Source organism: Coregonus lavaretus (assembly GCF_964263955.1).
Source record: "Coregonus lavaretus genome assembly, contig: HAP1_SCAFFOLD_741, whole genome shotgun sequence".
NCBI classification, from domain to species: Eukaryota; Metazoa; Chordata; class Actinopteri; order Salmoniformes; family Salmonidae; genus Coregonus; species Coregonus lavaretus.
The window spans coordinates 154462-171209 of NW_028166380.1; the positions used below are offsets into that span (position 1 = coordinate 154462).

Sequence of the window (16748 nt, forward strand, 5' to 3'; positions counted from 1 at the left end):
TTGAAGAGGAAAGTAAGGAGACTTTTCTCGGATTCCCAGACCCAGAAGTCTCACGGCTTAATGCCTGTGACCCCTCAGCTGAGGAGCGTGAGCGTCAAAAAGTAATGAATATTTTTGTAGAGGAAAGTGATGAGGAGACCTTTCTCGGTTTCCCCGACCAAGATCTGCCTTCCCGGGCAATGGTCGGCTTTTTCCAGGGGAGGGGGTGTGTGACGGCCCTGAATATTTCTGAACCGTCTCAAGGCTTCTCCTTCTAATAGGGCGCTTCCCCTTTAATTCCCCATTAAATAGCCAGCATCAGCTGCGCAAAAGGAAAGTGGTGATTGAGACCTGAATGAGGATGTGTACTACCTTCAGTTCATGAAGCTTGGCGATTACGTTTGTTTTGTTGCCTTACAGTGTGTTTTGTGGCCTTAAAGCGAGTTTACCCAGGATTGGATCCACTCTGTGCGTCTGTGGACTACAACTCTCCGTTGGTTTTCGTGGCCTTTCCTCCGCTGGAGGGCTGTTGGCGGATTGTCTGACTGACCGACTGACTACAACTTTTTGTATACGGTATTTCATTTGTTTGGGGTGATGTATACTGTGATTTATGTAGTTGTGAGGACGTATTATTCTTTGGGTCGTCTTTGATACGCTTTATAGTTGTGTTACAAAATAAGTGTTATTTTGAGTGTATGAATATACTGGGTTTATGCTACGGACAAGCGTTGCGGGACTAAGGGCACTTGAGCCACGGAACTTATTTACCGGGCTGGACTCTTTTTATGCCCGAGGTACAGGACATTTCTAAATGAACATAAGTGCATTGATTTGTTATATTGTTGTGTGTGGGTGGGTGTGATCATTTATGTTGTGAATACAACCAAGCAAAAGAATACACTTGTTTGAAGTTCTTTCCAAGGTTTTAAGGGGTTTATGAAAAGTATATTTCCATCTTGACTTTTACATAAGTCCTTTGTATTGGTGTGACTTGACGGACCAGATGGGACTCATTCCCTCCCGAACTAAAAGGAGAAACCCATGCTTTCTCTGGTAGGCACAACCTACCTGGCACCCCTATAAATACCTCAAGTCAAAACCGTTACAGTGTGTGTATTCCTACCTTCAGTCTCAGGTGAGGGTGTGTCCTGCCCCCAGCAGTCGGTCTCTCCTCTCCCTGCAGTAATTATTATATATGTTCTATTTATTATTTATTTACTTCTGGCTCACACAAGCCAAGGCTCGTATAATGCTACTTACTTATATTAATACCAATAAGAAATAACAATAGTGGTAGAGACATACACACAAGAACAATGGTACAGAGGTATTGTTGAAGTTATAAAAGGTACTGGTTCAAATAATTATGGACCAGCTGAACCCCTTCCCCTCCCCCCTCCCCCCTCCCCCTCCCCCCTTCCACAACCCCAAGGCATGTTCAGCTGGACACAACGTGTTGTTACGTTCAGGTAGAAATACGCTTAGCAGAACAAAAATACTTCTCTGACATGTAGAATTAGGAATCACGTCGGCTCTCTTCATGGTATTTCTATCTGAAATGTTCAACAACGTTTGGCTTCTGAACGTGGCCCAGAAGTCCGTCCCGTCCCGTCACGTCACGTCCACCCCTCCCCAGCTCCACCCCATCCCACCCACCCACTAGAAAGACAGTGAGACCTACCGGCAGTACTGATGTGGACCACTAGTAGGCGTCGTAGAGACACCAGGTCAGTGTCCTTTAACCCCGCCTCTAACTGCCTCACCACACCACGCCCTGGCTGGCTCGTCACCACGGTTACCTGGAAGCCAACAGGAGATCAATGAGTCAATACATCAATCAATCAATCAATCCACTGAGTGTACAAAACATTATGAACACCTGCTCTTTCATAATAATAATAATAATATGCCATTTAGCAGACGCTTTTATCCAAAGCGACTTACAGTCATGTGTGCATACATATGGGTGGTCCTGGGGATCGAACCCACTACCCTGGCGTTACAAGCGCCATGCTCTACCAATTGAGCTACAGAGGACCATGACAATAGGGCTCCCGATTGGCGCAGCGGTCTAAGGCACTGCATCTCAGTGCTTGAGGCGTCACTACAGACCCCCTGGTTCGATTCCAGGCTGTATCACAACCGGCCGTGATTGGGCGGCGCACAATTGGCCCAGCGTCGTCCGGGTTTGGCCAGGGTAGGCTGTCATTGTAAATAAGAATTTGTTTCCTTACTGACTTGCCTAGTTAAATAAAGGTTTTAAAAAAAACGACTATCCATGTGAAAGCTATGATCCCTTATTGATGTCACAGTGTAAGTCACCCATTCAATGAGTCAATCAAATCAAATTTTATTGGTCACATACACATTGTTCAGCAGATGTTATTGTGGGTGTAGCGAAATGCTTGTGTTCCTAGCTCCAACAGTGCAGTAGTATCTAACCATTCACAACAATACACAAAAATCTAAAAGTAAAATAATGTAATTAAGAAATATATAAATATTAGGCCGAGCAATGTCAGAGTGGCATTGACTAAAATACAGTAGAATAGAATACAGTATTTACAGTTGAAGTCGGAAGTTTACATACACTTAGGTTGGAGTCATTAAAACTTGTTTTTCAACCACTCCACACATTTCTTGTTAGCAAACTATAGTTTTGGCAAGTCGGTTAGGACATCTACTTTGTGCATGACACAAGTAATTTTTCCAACAATTGTTTACAGACAGATTATTTCACTTATAATTCACTGTATCACAATTCCAGTGGGTCAGAAGTTTACATACACTAAGTTGACTGTGCCTTTAAACAGCTTGGAAAATTCCAGAAAATGATGTCATGGCTTTGGAAGCTTCTGATACCTTCAAACTCAGTGCCTCTTTGCTTGACATCATGGGAAAATCAAAATAAATCAGCCAAGGCCTCAGAAAAGAGATTGTAGACCTCCACAAGTCTGGTTCATCCTTGGCAGCAATTTCCAAACTCCTGAAGGTACCACGTTCATCTGTACAAACAATAGTACGCAAGTATAAACACCATGGGACCACGCAGCCGTCATACCACTCAGGAAGGAGACGTGTTCTGTCTCCTACAGATGAATGTACTTTGGTGCGAAAGTGCAAATCAATCCCAGAACAACAGCAAAGGACCTTGTGAAGATGCTGGAGGAAACAGGTACAAAAGTATCTATATCCACAGTAAAACGAATCCTATATCGACATAACCTGAAAGGCCGCTCAGCAAGGAAGAAGCAACTGCTCCAAAACTGCCATAAAAAAGCCAGACTACGGTTTGCAACTGCACATGGGGACAAAGATCATACTTTTTGGAGAAATGTCCTCTGGTCTGATGAAACAAAAATAGAACTGTTTGGCCATAATGACCATCGTTATGTTTGGAGGAAAAAGGGGAAGGCTTGCAAGCCGAAGAATACCATCCCAACCGTGAAGCACGGGGGTGGCAGCATCATGCTGTGGGGGTGCTTTGCTGCAGGAGGGACTGGTGCACTTCACAAAATAGATGGCATCATGAGGAAGGAAAATTATGTGGATATATTGAAGCAACATCTCAAGACATCAGTCAGGAAGTTAAAGCATGGTCGCAAATGGGTCTTCCAAATGGACAATGACCCCAAGCATACTTCCAAAGTTGTGGCAAAATGGCTTAAGGACAACAAAGTCAAGGTATTGGAGTGGCCATCACAAAGCCCTGACCTCAATCCTATAGGAAATGTGTGGGCAGAACTGAAAAAGCGTGTGCGAGCAAGGAGGCCTACAAACCTGACTCAGTTACACCAGCTCTGTCAAGAGGAATGGGCCAAAATTCACCCAATTTATTGTGGGAAGCTTGTGGAAGGCTACCCAAGTGAAACAATTTAAAAGGCAATGCTACCAAATACTACATTTTTTTTTTTTTTTTTACAATTTTAGTCATTTAGCAGACGCTCTTATCCAGAGCGACTTACAGTTAGTGAGTGCATACATAATTTTTTATACTGGCCCTCCGTGGGAATCGAACCCACAACCCTGGCGTTGCAAACGCCATGCTCTACCAACTGAGCTACATCCCTGCCGGCCATTCCCTACCCTACCCTGGACGACGCTGGGCCAATTGTGCACCGCCCCATGGGTCTAGCGGTCGCGGCCGGCTACGACAGAGCCTGGATACTAATTGAGTGTATGTAAACTTCTGACCCACTGGGAATGTGAAATAACATTCTTAAAATAAAGTGGTGATCCTAACTGACCTAAGACAGGGAATTTTTATGAGGATTAAATGTCAGGAATTGTGAAAAACTAAGTTTAAATGTATTTGGCTAAGGTGTACATTTTACATTTTAGTCATTTAGCAGACACTCTTATCTAGAGCGACTTACAGTTAGTGAGTGCATACATTTTTCATACTGGCCCCCCGAGACTTCAACTGTACATATGAGATGAGTAAAGCAGTATTTAAACATTATTAAAGTGACTAGTGTTCCATTATTAAAGTGGCCAGTGATTCCAAGTCTATGTACATAGGGCAGCAGCCTCTAAGGTGCAGGGTTGAGTAACTGGGTGGTAGCCGGCTAGTGATGGCTATTTAACAGTCTGATGGCCTTGAGATAGAAGCTGTTTTTCGGTCTCTCGGTCCCAGCTTTGATGCACTTGTACTGACCTCGCCTTCTGGATCAGCGAAGTGGAGGTGTTGTTTCATACCTTTACCACCTGGGGAGCGGCTCGTCAGGAAGTCCAGGACCCAGTTGCACAGGGCGGAGTTCAGACCCAGGGCCCCGAGCTTAATGATGAGCTTGGAGGGTAATATTAATAATATTAATAATATAATATGGTACTATGGTGTTGAACAGCATTCTTACGTGGTTATTCCTCTTGTCCAGATTGGATAGGGCAGTGCGCAGTGCGATGGCTATTGCATCGTCTGTCGGTTGATGGAGAGTGTGTCTGTCTGACTGACTAATCTACCACCTTTCTACAATACACTGAGGAGATCCCCAGAAGAAGCAACAGAAATCAGCCAACCTTTCCTCTCCCTGGTATCATAGTCATGTCGCCGGCGAGGCCATTTTTTTTTTCTCTCGCATGATTTTATTTCAAGTAGGATAGCAGCCTACACAAGAAACATTCGGGAAAAATTCAGACCGCTTGACTTTTTCCACATTTTGTTACGTTACAGCCTTAATCTAAAATGGATTAAATTGTTTTTTTTCCATCATCAATCTACACACAATACCCCATAATGACAAAGCAAAAACAGGTTTTTTTAAAACCCAGAAATATCACATTTACATAAGTATTCAGACCCTTTAATCAGTACTTTGTTGAAGCACCTTTGGCAGCGATAACAGCCTCGAGTCTTCTTGGGTATGACGCTACAAGCTTGGCACACCTGTATTTGAGGAGTTTCTCCCATTCTTCTCTGAAGACCCTCTCAAGCTCTGTCAGGTTGGATGTGGAGCGTCACTGCACAGCTATTTTCAGGTCTCTCCAGAGATGTTCGATTGGGTTCAAGTCCGGGCTCTGGCTCTAGGGTCGTTGTCCTGTTGGAAGGTGAACCTTCGCCCCAGTCTGAGGTCTTGAGCGCTTTGGAGCAGGTTTTCATCAAGGGTCTCTCTGTACTTTGCAGTGTTCATCTTTCCCTTGATCCTGACTAGCCTCCCAGTCCCTGCCGCTGAAAAACATCCCCCAGCATGATGCTGCCACCACCATGTTTCACCGTATAGATGGTGCCAGGTTTCCTCCAGACGTGACGCTTGGTATTCAGGCCAAAGAGTTCAATCTTGGTTTCATCAGACCAGAGAATCTTGTTTCTCATGGTCTGAGAGTCCTTTAGGTGCCTTTTGACAAACTCCAATCGGGCTGTCATGTGCCTTTTACTGAGGAGTGGCTTCCGTGGAGTGCTGCAGAGATGGTTGTCCTTCTGGAAGGTTCTCCCATCTCCACAGAGGAACTCTGGAGCTCTGTAAGAGTGACCATCGGGTTCTTGGTCACCTCCCTGACCAAGGCCCTTCTCCCCCGATTACTCAGTTTGCTCTGACATGCACTGTCAACTGTGGGACCTTACATAGACAGGTGTGTGCCTTTTCCAAATCATGTCCAATCAATTGAATTTACCACAGGTGGACTACAATCAAGTTGTAGAAACATCTCAAGGATGATTAAAGGAAACAGGATGCACCTGAGCTCAATTTCAAGTCTCATAGCAAAGGGTCTGAATACTTATGTAACTAAGGTATTTTTTATTTTTAATACATTTGCAAAAAATTCTAAAAACCTGTTTTTGCTTTGTCATTACGGTGTATTGTGTGTAGATTGATGAGGATTTGTATTTATTTAATCCATTTTAGAATAAGGCTGTAACGTAACAAAATGTGGAAAAAGGGAAGGGGTCTGAATACTTTCCGAAAGAACTGTATGTACCACCAGGAGGTTTAAAAATTAGAGCTTACGTCTGTCCCAAATGGCACCCTATTCCCTATATAGTGCACTACTTTTGACCAGAGAATGGCACCCTATTCCCTATATAGTGCACTACTTTTGACCTGGGCCCCATAGGGAGCCCTTGTTTCTTTCCCCTTTAGCTTTTAGAAATGGAGCACAGGAGATGGGGGCACCTTAATCGGGGAGGACGGGCTCGTTGTAATGGCTGGAGTGGAATCAGTGGAATGGCACCAAATATATCAAACATGGTTTGATGCCATTCCATTTGCTCCGTTCCAGACATTATTATGAGCCGTTCTCCCCTCAGCAGCCTCCACTGAAATGGAGAGCTTCTTCTTGTAGACAGCCAGTCTGTCACTTTATGATGGAAGATCACAATCAGTAGGCCTACTTTGTGAACAAACAACATAAAGCAATTATTAAACTCCTGATTATACCTTTATGTCTGGTTTTCTGCTGACACGCAGTCCTAAAATCTCTTTCTGACACATTTACACACCAGATCAGAAAATTAATTAAATTCAACCCTGAGTAACATCTTACAGCAGCAATAAGTTAAAAAATCACAAAATCACATTACTGGGGCCAGAAAATAATAATGTATCCTATTACATGTACAGTTGAAGTCGGAAGTTTACATACACCTTAGCCAAATACATTTAAACTCAGTTTTTCACAATTCCTGACATTTAATCCTAGTAAAAGTTCACCGTCTTAGGTCAGTTAGGATCACCACTTTATTTTAAGAATGTTATTTCTTTCATCACATTCCCAGTGGGTCAGAAGTTTACATACACTCAATTAGTATCCAGGCTCTGTTGTAGCCGGCCGCGACCGGTAGACCCATGGGGCGGCGCACAATTGGCCCAGCGTCGTCCAGGGTAGGGTAGGGAATGGCCGGCAGGGATGTAGCTCAGTTGGTAGAGCATGTGGGTTCGATTCCCACGGAGGGCCAGTATAAAAAATGAAGTGCACCAGTCCCTCCTGCAGCAAAGGACCCCCACAGCATGATGCTGCCAACCCCGTGCTTCACGGTTGGGATGGTATTCTTCGGCTTGCAAGCCTTCCCCTTTTTCCTCCAAACATAACGATGGTCATTATGGCCAAACAGTTCTATTTTTGTTTCATCAGACCAGAGGACATTTCTCCAAAAAGTACGATCTTTGTCCCCATGTGCAGTTGCAAACCGTAGTCTGGCTTTTTTATGGCAGTTTTGGAGCAGTTGCTTCTTCCTTGTTGAGCGGCCTTTCAGGTTATGTCGATATAGGACTCGTTTTACTGTGGATATAGATACTTTTGTACCTGTTTCCTCCAGCATCTTCACAAGGTCCTTTGCTGTTGTTCTGGGATTGATTTGCACTTTTCGCACCAAAGTACGTTCATCTGTAGTAGACAGAACACGTCTCCTTCCTGAGTGGTATGACGGCTGCGTGGTCCCATGCTATTTATACTTGCGTACTATTGTTTGTACAGATGAACATGGTACCTTCAGGAGTTTGGAAATTGCTCCCAAGGATGAACCAGACTTGTGGAGGTCTACAATTTCTTTTCTGAGGCCTTGGCTGATTTATTTTGATTTTCCCATGATGTCAAGCAAAGAGGCAAGTTGTGCAATGCAAATTAATTACTTAAAAATCATACAATGTGATTTTCTGGATTTTTGTTTTAGATTCCGTCTCTCACAGTTGAAGTGTACCTATGATAAAAATTACAGACCTCTACATGCTTTGTATGTAGGAAAACCTGCAAAATCGTCAGTGTATCAAATACTTGTTGTGCCCACTGTAAACTTTTGACCCACTGGAATTGTGATACAGTGAATTATAAGTGAAATAATCTGTCTGTAAACCACTGTTGGAAAAATGACTTGTGTCATGCACATTTAAGCTTAATATCCTTGTCATCTATCGCCCTCCAGGTTCCCTTGGAGAGTTCATCAATGAGCTTGACGCCTTGATAAGTTCCTTTCCTGAGGATGGCTCACCCCTCACAGTTTTGGGGGATTTCAACCTCCCTATGTCCACATTTGACTCATTTCTCTCTGCCTCCTTCTTTCCACTTCTCTCCTCTTTTGACCTCACCCTCTCACCGTCCCCCCCTACTCACAAGGCAGGCAATACGCTTGACCTCATCTTTACTAGATGCTGCTCTTCTACTAATCTCACTGCAACTCCCCTCCATGTCTCCGACCACTACTTTGTTTCCTTTTCTCTCTCGCTCTCCTCCCACACTACTCACTCTGCCCCTACACAGATGGTAATGCGCCGCCGCAACCTTCGCTCTCTCTCTCCCACTACTCTCTCCTCTTCCATCCTATCATCTCTTCCCTCTGCTCAATCCTTCTCCCTCCAATCTCCTGATTCTGCCTCCTCAACCCTCCTCTCCTCCCTTTCTGCATCCTTTGACTCTCTGTGTCCCCTATCCTCCCGGCCGGCTCGGTCCTCCCCTCCAGCTCCGTGGCTTGATGACTCATTGCGAGCTCACAGAACAGAGCTCCGGGCAGCGGAGCGGAAATGGAAGAAAACTAAACTCCCTGCCGACCTGGCATCTTTTCACTCCCTCCTCTCTACATTTTCTTCATCTGTTTCTGCTGCTAAGGCCACTTTCTACCACTCTAAATTCCAAGCATCTGCCTCTAACCCTAGGAAGCTCTTTGCCACATTTTCCTCCCTCCTGAATCCTCCCCCCCCGCCCCCCCCTCCTCTCTCTCTGTGGATGACTTCGTCAACCACTTTGAAAAGAAGGTTGACGACATTCGATCCTCGTTTGTTAAGTCTAATGACACTGCTGGTCCTACTCACACTGCCCTACCCTATGCTTTGACTTCTTTCTCCCCTCTCTCTCCAGATAAAATCCTGCGACTTGTGACTGCAGGCCGCCCAACAACCTGCCCGCTTGACCCCATCCCCTCCTCTCTTCTCTAGACCATCTCCGGTGACCTTCTCCCCTACCTCACCTCGCTGATCAACTCATCCTTGACCGCTGGCCATGTCCCTTCCGTCTTCAAGAGAGCGAGAGTTGCTCCCCTTCTCAAGAAACCAACACTCGATCCCACTGATGTCAACAACTACAGACCAGTATCCCTTCTTTCTTTTCTTTCCAAAACTATTGAGCGTGCCGTCTTTAGCCAACTCTCTTGCTATCTCTCTCAGAATGACCTTCTTGATCCAAACCAGTCAGGTTTCAGGACTGGTCATTCAACTGAGACTGCTCTTCTCTGTGTCACGGAGGCTCTCCGCACTGCTAAAGCTAACTCTCTCTCCTCTGCTCTTGTCCTTCTAGACCTGTCTGCTGCCTTTGATACTGTGAACCATCAGATCCTCCTCTCCACCCTCTCCGAGCTGGGCATCTCCGGCGCGGCTCACTCCTGGATTGCGTCCTACCTGACCGGTCGCTCCTACCAAGTGGCGTGGCGAGAAGCTGTCTCCGCACCACGTGCTCTCACCACTGGTGTCCCCCAGGGCTCAGTTCTAGGCCCTCTCCTTTTCTCCCTATACACCAAGTCACTTGGCTCTGTCATATCCTCACATGGCCTCTCCTATCATTGCTACGCTGACGATACACAACTAATCTTCTCCTTTCCCCCTTCTGATAACCAGGTGGCGAATCGCATCTCTGCATGTCTGGCAGACATATCAGTATGGATGACGGATCACCACCTCAAGCTGAACCCTGGCAAGACGGAGCTGCTCTTCCTCCCAGGGAAGGACTGCCCGTTCCATGATCTCGCCATCACGGTTGACAACTCCGCTGTGTCCTCCTCCCAGAGTGCGAAGAGCCTAGGCGTGACCCTGGACAACACCCTGTCGTTCTCCGCCAACATCAAGGCGGTGACCCGCTCCTGCAGGTTCATGCTCTACAACATTCGGAGAGTACGACCCTGCCTTACACAGGAAGCGGCACAGGTCCTAATCCAGGCACTTGTCATCTCCCGTCTGGACTACTGCAACTCGCTGTTGGCTGGCCTCCCTGCCTGTGCCATTAAACCCCTACAACTCATCCAGAATGCCGCAGCCCGTCTGGTGTTCAACCTTCCCAAGTTCTCTCACGTCACCCCCCTCCTCCGCACACTCCACTGGCTTCCAGTTGAAGCTCGCATCCGCTACAAGACCATGGTGCTTGCCTATGGAGCAGTGAGGGGAACGGCACCTCTGTACCTTCGGGCTCTGATCAGTCCCTACACCCAAACGAGGGCATTGCGTTCATCCACCTCTGGCCTGCTGGCTCCCCTTCCTCTGCGGAAGCATAGTTCCCGCTCAGCCCAGTCAAAACTGTTCGCTGCTCTGGCACCCCAATGGTGGAACAAGCTCCCTCACGACGCCAGGACAGCGGAGTCACTCACCACCTTCCGGAGACATTTGAAACCCCACCTCTTTAAGGAATACCTGGGATAGGATAAAGTAATCCTTCTACCCCCCCCCCCCCCCCCCCCCCCCAAAATTGTAAAGTGATTATCCCACTGGCTATAGGGTGAAAGCACCAATTGGTGAGTCGCTCTGGATAAGAGCGTCTGCTAAATGACGTAAATGTGCCCTTGAGCAAGGCACTTTACCCTAATTGCTCCTGTAAGTCGCTCTGGATAAGAGCGTCTGCTAAATGACTAAAATGTAAATGTAAATGTCTAACCAACTTGCCAAAACTATAGTTTGTTAACAAGAAATTTGTGGAGTGGTTGAAAAACGAGTTTTAATGACTCCAACCTAAGTGTATGTAAACAACCGACTTAAACTGTAAATACTGTATTCTATTCTACTGTATTTTAGTCAATGTCAACCTTATCCCTACATAGTGCACTACATTTGACCAGAACCCTTTAGGGTGCCATTTGGTATGCCCAAACATGTTTTCTCCTGTCTCTTCTCTTCCTGTATAGAAGGATATTAGTGCTGGTAGAGAACGCATCACAAATGACACCATATTCCCTCTATAGTTCACTACTTTTGACCATAGCCCTATGAGGGATATACTGTAGGCCTATATAGGGTTCCATTTGGGACACAGCCATAATAGGAGGTCTGTTTCAGAGCTAAGATGGAAGAGAGGGCCATGTGTTTAGTGTCTGTGTTCTCTAATGGTGTTCTGTGTTTTAATGGGCTTGTGTTTAGTGTCTGTGTTCTAATGGGTGTATTCATATCAGCAAGGAAGCAAGCTCGCTAATGGCTCTGACCAGAGCTTCTACAATTTGAGAAATGCTCAAAAACCTAAAGCCATCTCTGTGTATCGTACACGTAGGGTAACCATTTAGTTGTCCTAATGCATTCAATAACACTCAGGGATTTTTCTGCCATTGAAATCCTTCGGGGGCGGGAAGCCTAAGCGTTTTGTCGGGACGCTTAAGTCCAAACAGTTTCAAAAAAAAAAATATATATATATATATTCTTATGGAAAAACACTCAAACTTCAACGACTAAAACCAGATATAAAGTATGTAGAAAAGATAATGGAGCTATATCTTTTTTTATTAATATAATCTTTGAGAACTAACAATCATTAAAATAAAAGCTAGATATGCAGAGAAATGAAAATTCCCAAAACAATGAATTTAGCTGTATTGATTTTGTTGTTATGTTTGAGCAAAAGAACACAGCATTAGCCATGTGTAACGAATACTCAGGGAGAGAAAGGTGTAGATTCACGCACAGAGCGCGGCTGGTGTTTATTTCTCCTTCGCAAAAGGCAGGAATCGTGGTCACAGGCTGGCAATGGTCATACACAGGTAGGCAAACAGGCAGCAGAATCAAAAACTAGGACTGAAGGCTATAACTGGTTCTCACAAACAAGCTAGAAAAAGGCTTAGTAGAGTCAAAACGAACAACACCTCACAAGGCACAAACAGAATGAACAACTAAATAAGGAGATAATGAGACCAGGTGAGTAACTAACACAGGTGAAATCAATGAACAAAAATGAAAGACAGGGCTACGTTCAAGAACACAAAGAAACAGGGCTACGTTCAAGAACACAAGGTTGACTAAGAAAATAAATACAGAACCTTACACCATTGGTAAAATCCATAGAATTGCAGGAAATTAGCTTTAAAACTGAAAATTCTCTCAGCTTCATGGAGAAATGTGTAGAATTGCAGGAAATTGGCTTAAAAATGCAACAACAAAAAAATCTCTACACTGCCAAGATGGGGGACTCTAAAATGTTCTCTAAAGTTCAGCCGCGCTGACTGCCACGCCCACCACCTAAGCATCTTTTTTATCCAGAAAATGACCTGACACTGCCATAAACAGGTCACCTAGCCACCTGGAGCCACCCAACAACTAATAGGAGGATCCAGTTTCAAGCAATAGCCTAAATGAAATCGGCTGTAACACATCAGCGTGGTGAACCTGGTCCAAACCTGGTCCAATAGGGTGTGCATGTTTTTGTTCTAGCCCAGCCCTAACACACCTGATTCAACCAATCAAGACTCCTGAACAGCTAATCATGGCTACCCAGACTATTTGCATTGCCCCCACCCCACCCCACCCCATCCCCCTCTTTTACGCTGCTGCTACTCTGTTAATTATTTATGCATAGTCACTTTAACTCTACCTACATGTACATATTACCTCAATTACCTCGACTAACCGGTGCCACCGCACATTGACTCTGTACCGGTACCCCCTGTATATAGCCTCCCTACTCTTATTTTATTTTACTGCTGCTCTTTAATTATTTGCTTTTTTAAATTTTTTGTTAAACTGCATTGTTGGTTATGGGCTTGTAAGTAAGCATTTCACTGTAATGTCTACACCTGTTGTATTCGGCGCATGTGGCAAATAAAATTTGATTTGATCTCATCTTTGGTACTCACCTCGACAGATCCATTGTTGTTGGCCTGGTTTGGAGTGGTAGCGTGTCTTGTATACTGTTTAAACTGCTGTAGGCTGTCCAGTACAGCCTGTTTGAGCAGTTCCCCTCTGGATGAGCGGACGCACCCCTCTACGGGTATAGACCTCAGCTCCTCCACACAGGAACGCAGGCGGGCCAGGTTACCCCTCACCTGCTGGAGTGGGGGGAGAGGGACAGGGATGGAGGGACGGGGAGAGAGAGAATGTGGGGGAATAGAGAGAGAGCGCAATTATTTATTTATTCGTTACAATGCCATTATTCTGACTCATCCATAAGTCACCAGGCATGCATCTTTTCAGTAAAGAGAGAGAAAGAGAGAGAGAGAGAGAGAGAGAGAGAGATATATAAATAAGAGAGATCGAGAGAGAGAGAGAGAGAGAGAGAGAGAGAGAGAGAGAGATAAATAAGAGAGAGAGAGAGAGAGAGATATATATATAAATAAGAGAGAGAGAGAGAGAGAGAGAGAGAGAGAGAGAGAGAGAGAGAGAGAGAGAGAGATAAATAAGAGAGAGAGAGAGAGAGAGAGAGATGAGAGAGAGAGAGAGAGAGAGAGAGAGAGAGAGAGAGAGAGAGAGAGAGAGAGAGAGAGAGAGAAAAGAGAGAGAGGAGAGAGAGAGGAGATAACACAACACACTTCTCTCTCTCTCCCTCCTTCCCTCTTACCACGAAGGGCAGCAGACATTCATGCTGTCTGCTCAGAGTGTAAAGGCTAAACAGGGGCAGTCTACAGGGTCCTTCCAGACTACAGGCCAGAGTCAGGAAGTCATCCAGAGCCTCACACAGCGTAGCACTGGTCTCTGACCACCAGGGCGGCGACGCGTCCACGATCAGAACACGGGCCGGTTGCCGTGAGAACGATGAGGGGCGGCACACCTGGAAGGAGGAGGAGGGGGGGCCAGAGCGGTTCCGTGCATCCATGGCAACGACAGAATCAGGATCTAAACAAAACAATAGTAAAGGAAACACACTGATAAAGAAAGAGGAAGGAAGATGGTAAACAGACATTAAATCATTTGTTGTTTAAAGCTACAGTCTGGGATTTGTTTTTCAGTGAAACGGCTGCCCCACCACTTGTTTTGGTATAAATCTGAAAGAGAGCAGTCATTCAACATGAAAAGGATGTTACCGTTTGGTGAGCCCGGGGGGAAAGCCCCTCTAGCCAGAGAACCCCAGTCTGTTAATGAGAGTAGCCTATCTCACCCATGTCATTATGAATGGGGAACCCCACCACTAAGACAACATTAATTACCCCCTGTCTGTCTTCATCACACTAGAGTAAATAGGGTTAGTCGTTTGACTGAGCAAGAACAGGAGGACACAGGAGGGCAAATGAGGTAATCGAGACATTTAGGGAGTTTTCAACAGTCAGTCGATCCGTCAGTCAGGCACACAGATAATGCTTAGTCAAAGTGATGATGAAATAACAGTGAGTCAAGTCCTCACACACACACACACACACCTGAACAAATGAATAACACTGGGTCGGAAAAGAGGAAGAAAGAGAGGGAGAAAAGGAGGGAAAAGTAAGGAAGGAGAGCTGGCATCATCAGATGGTTATCACAAGAGGCTGAGAAATCCCTTATTTGATTCTCATTTCGCTCAAAGCAGTGACAAAACAACAAAGAGCATGACTGTTATGGCTGTCTGCATCCCAAATGGCACCCTCCTCCCTATACACTGCACTACTTTTGACCAACGCCATATGGGACCTGGTTAAAAGTAGTGCACTATATAGGGAATAGGGTTCCATTTGGGATGCAATTTAAGACTGTTATGTGACAATGAGGTCAGATAGAGAGATGGCTAGAAGCAGATCGGTTTAAATAGGGCCAGATCAGAACATTCTGTTATCTATGGTTTCATCCCAAATGGCATTCTATTCAGTGCACAACTTATTCAGTGCACTACTTTTGACCAGGGCCCTGGTTAAAAGTTGTGCACTATATAAGGAATAGGGTGCCATTTGAGATGCATTCCTTCAGAATCATCAATAGAACCATCTCCATTCACAACGGAACTCTATGTGTGTTCTATCTGTTCTGTTCTATAACCCCATGTTACGGATGGATCCTCTCTCTCTCTCTCTCACTCTGTCTCTGTGCCTTCAAGCAGACATTTCTAGTCAACAAGACTGGCGTGACGACAAAGGACACATTGTGTGTGTGTCTCTCTCTCGCTTGCACGCAACACGCTGGCACACACACACACGCACACGCACACAGCCTGGTAATTTCAGTTAGTGCGTCATTAGATGAGCAGTATGTTCCAAGGGCAAAAGATAATATTTAAGGGGGAGAGACTGATTAAAAGGGCGCTGTCACACACCTTCAAAAAAATTTACCACAGGTGTTACCCAACCCCCCCACCCCCCCCCCACTGCAACTGAAATCCTTATAGACTGTTATAAGCATTTAGCAAGCTAGCTATAGCTTAATAGAAATGGCCTGGTATGAAAGGATGTAGGCCTATAAATTGGAGATGCCAGCCAGGTGAAGATGAGAGCTAGCTAGTCTGGTAGCTCTGGTCCAGGGAGTAACGCTCCACTACACCCCAGCGCCACCTTCAGTTGCCAAATGTTCTCGAACGTTGCGGATAGAAATGCCATGAAATGTATAGCGCTGATGTGATTCCCTTATTCTACATGTCACAGGCATGTTTGTTCTACATAGCCTATTTCTATATGAACGTTGAAAAAAAACCGTTGCGTCCTGCTGAACACGCCCCAGATCTCTGATCTTTGTTTGTGACTGTATTCAATATAACTGCCGTTACTCAACAAAGTAGTGGTGAAGAACGGTGTTATCTGTCCAGAAATACGAAATAAAGGACTTTTGGTCACTGTCTACCGCCAGACTACTATCCAGCTCATAGTAGCATTTTCCCAACTCACCAAACAGAATGTAGTTGGTAAACAAGCAAGTCAATCTCATAGCTAACGTTAGCTAGATAGCTAGCTAGGTACTGTTAGCGAATTTACCTTACCTCTGCGATTGACTTTAGTTTTTCCGTGTTTCTTATTGAATTCCCCTTCCTGGTGTATGTTTTGGTTGTTTAGCCAAAAAGCCACACTAGTTTTAGCAGTTAAAAAAAAGAGAGGTTATTTTCAGATTGTATTGAAAAGTAGATTTTACTTCATGTCTCGCACTCTCCCGCCAAGGCAGATGTGAGAGCAGCTGCACGCGCAGAATGAGACGAGCAACAAGGTAAGAACGATTATAGGTGCCAAATAATGAACGAATGATTAGAAACAATTTGCGGTTTGGATGATGTTTGCCTTTTGCCATAAATGGCATTACGATTTAGTCTAAATGTGTGTGTTTACTGTTTATCTTAACAAATCAAATCAAATCGCATTTTATTTGTCACATACAGGTGTTTAGCAGATGTTATTGCGGGTGTAGCGAAATGCTTGTGCTTCTAGCTCCGACAGTGCATTAATATCTAACAAGTAATATCTAACAATTTCACAACATATACCCAATATG

At 45.0% G+C, this 16748-nt stretch overlaps 1 protein-coding gene across 1 annotated transcript; it reads right to left on the reverse strand.

Moving 5' to 3' along the window:
* Positions 1 to 272: 272 nt before the first annotated feature.
* Positions 273 to 14181, reverse strand: m1ap (meiosis 1 associated protein; the record flags this gene model as incomplete). The annotated part of the gene is made up of 4 exons (XM_084190037.1): positions 273 to 301; positions 1664 to 1781; positions 13226 to 13417; positions 13927 to 14181. 4 exons carry the CDS (start codon positions 14179 to 14181, stop codon positions 273 to 275), a joined length of 594 nt encoding a protein of 197 aa, XP_084046163.1.
* Between the last annotated feature and the right edge of the window lie 2567 nt (positions 14182 to 16748).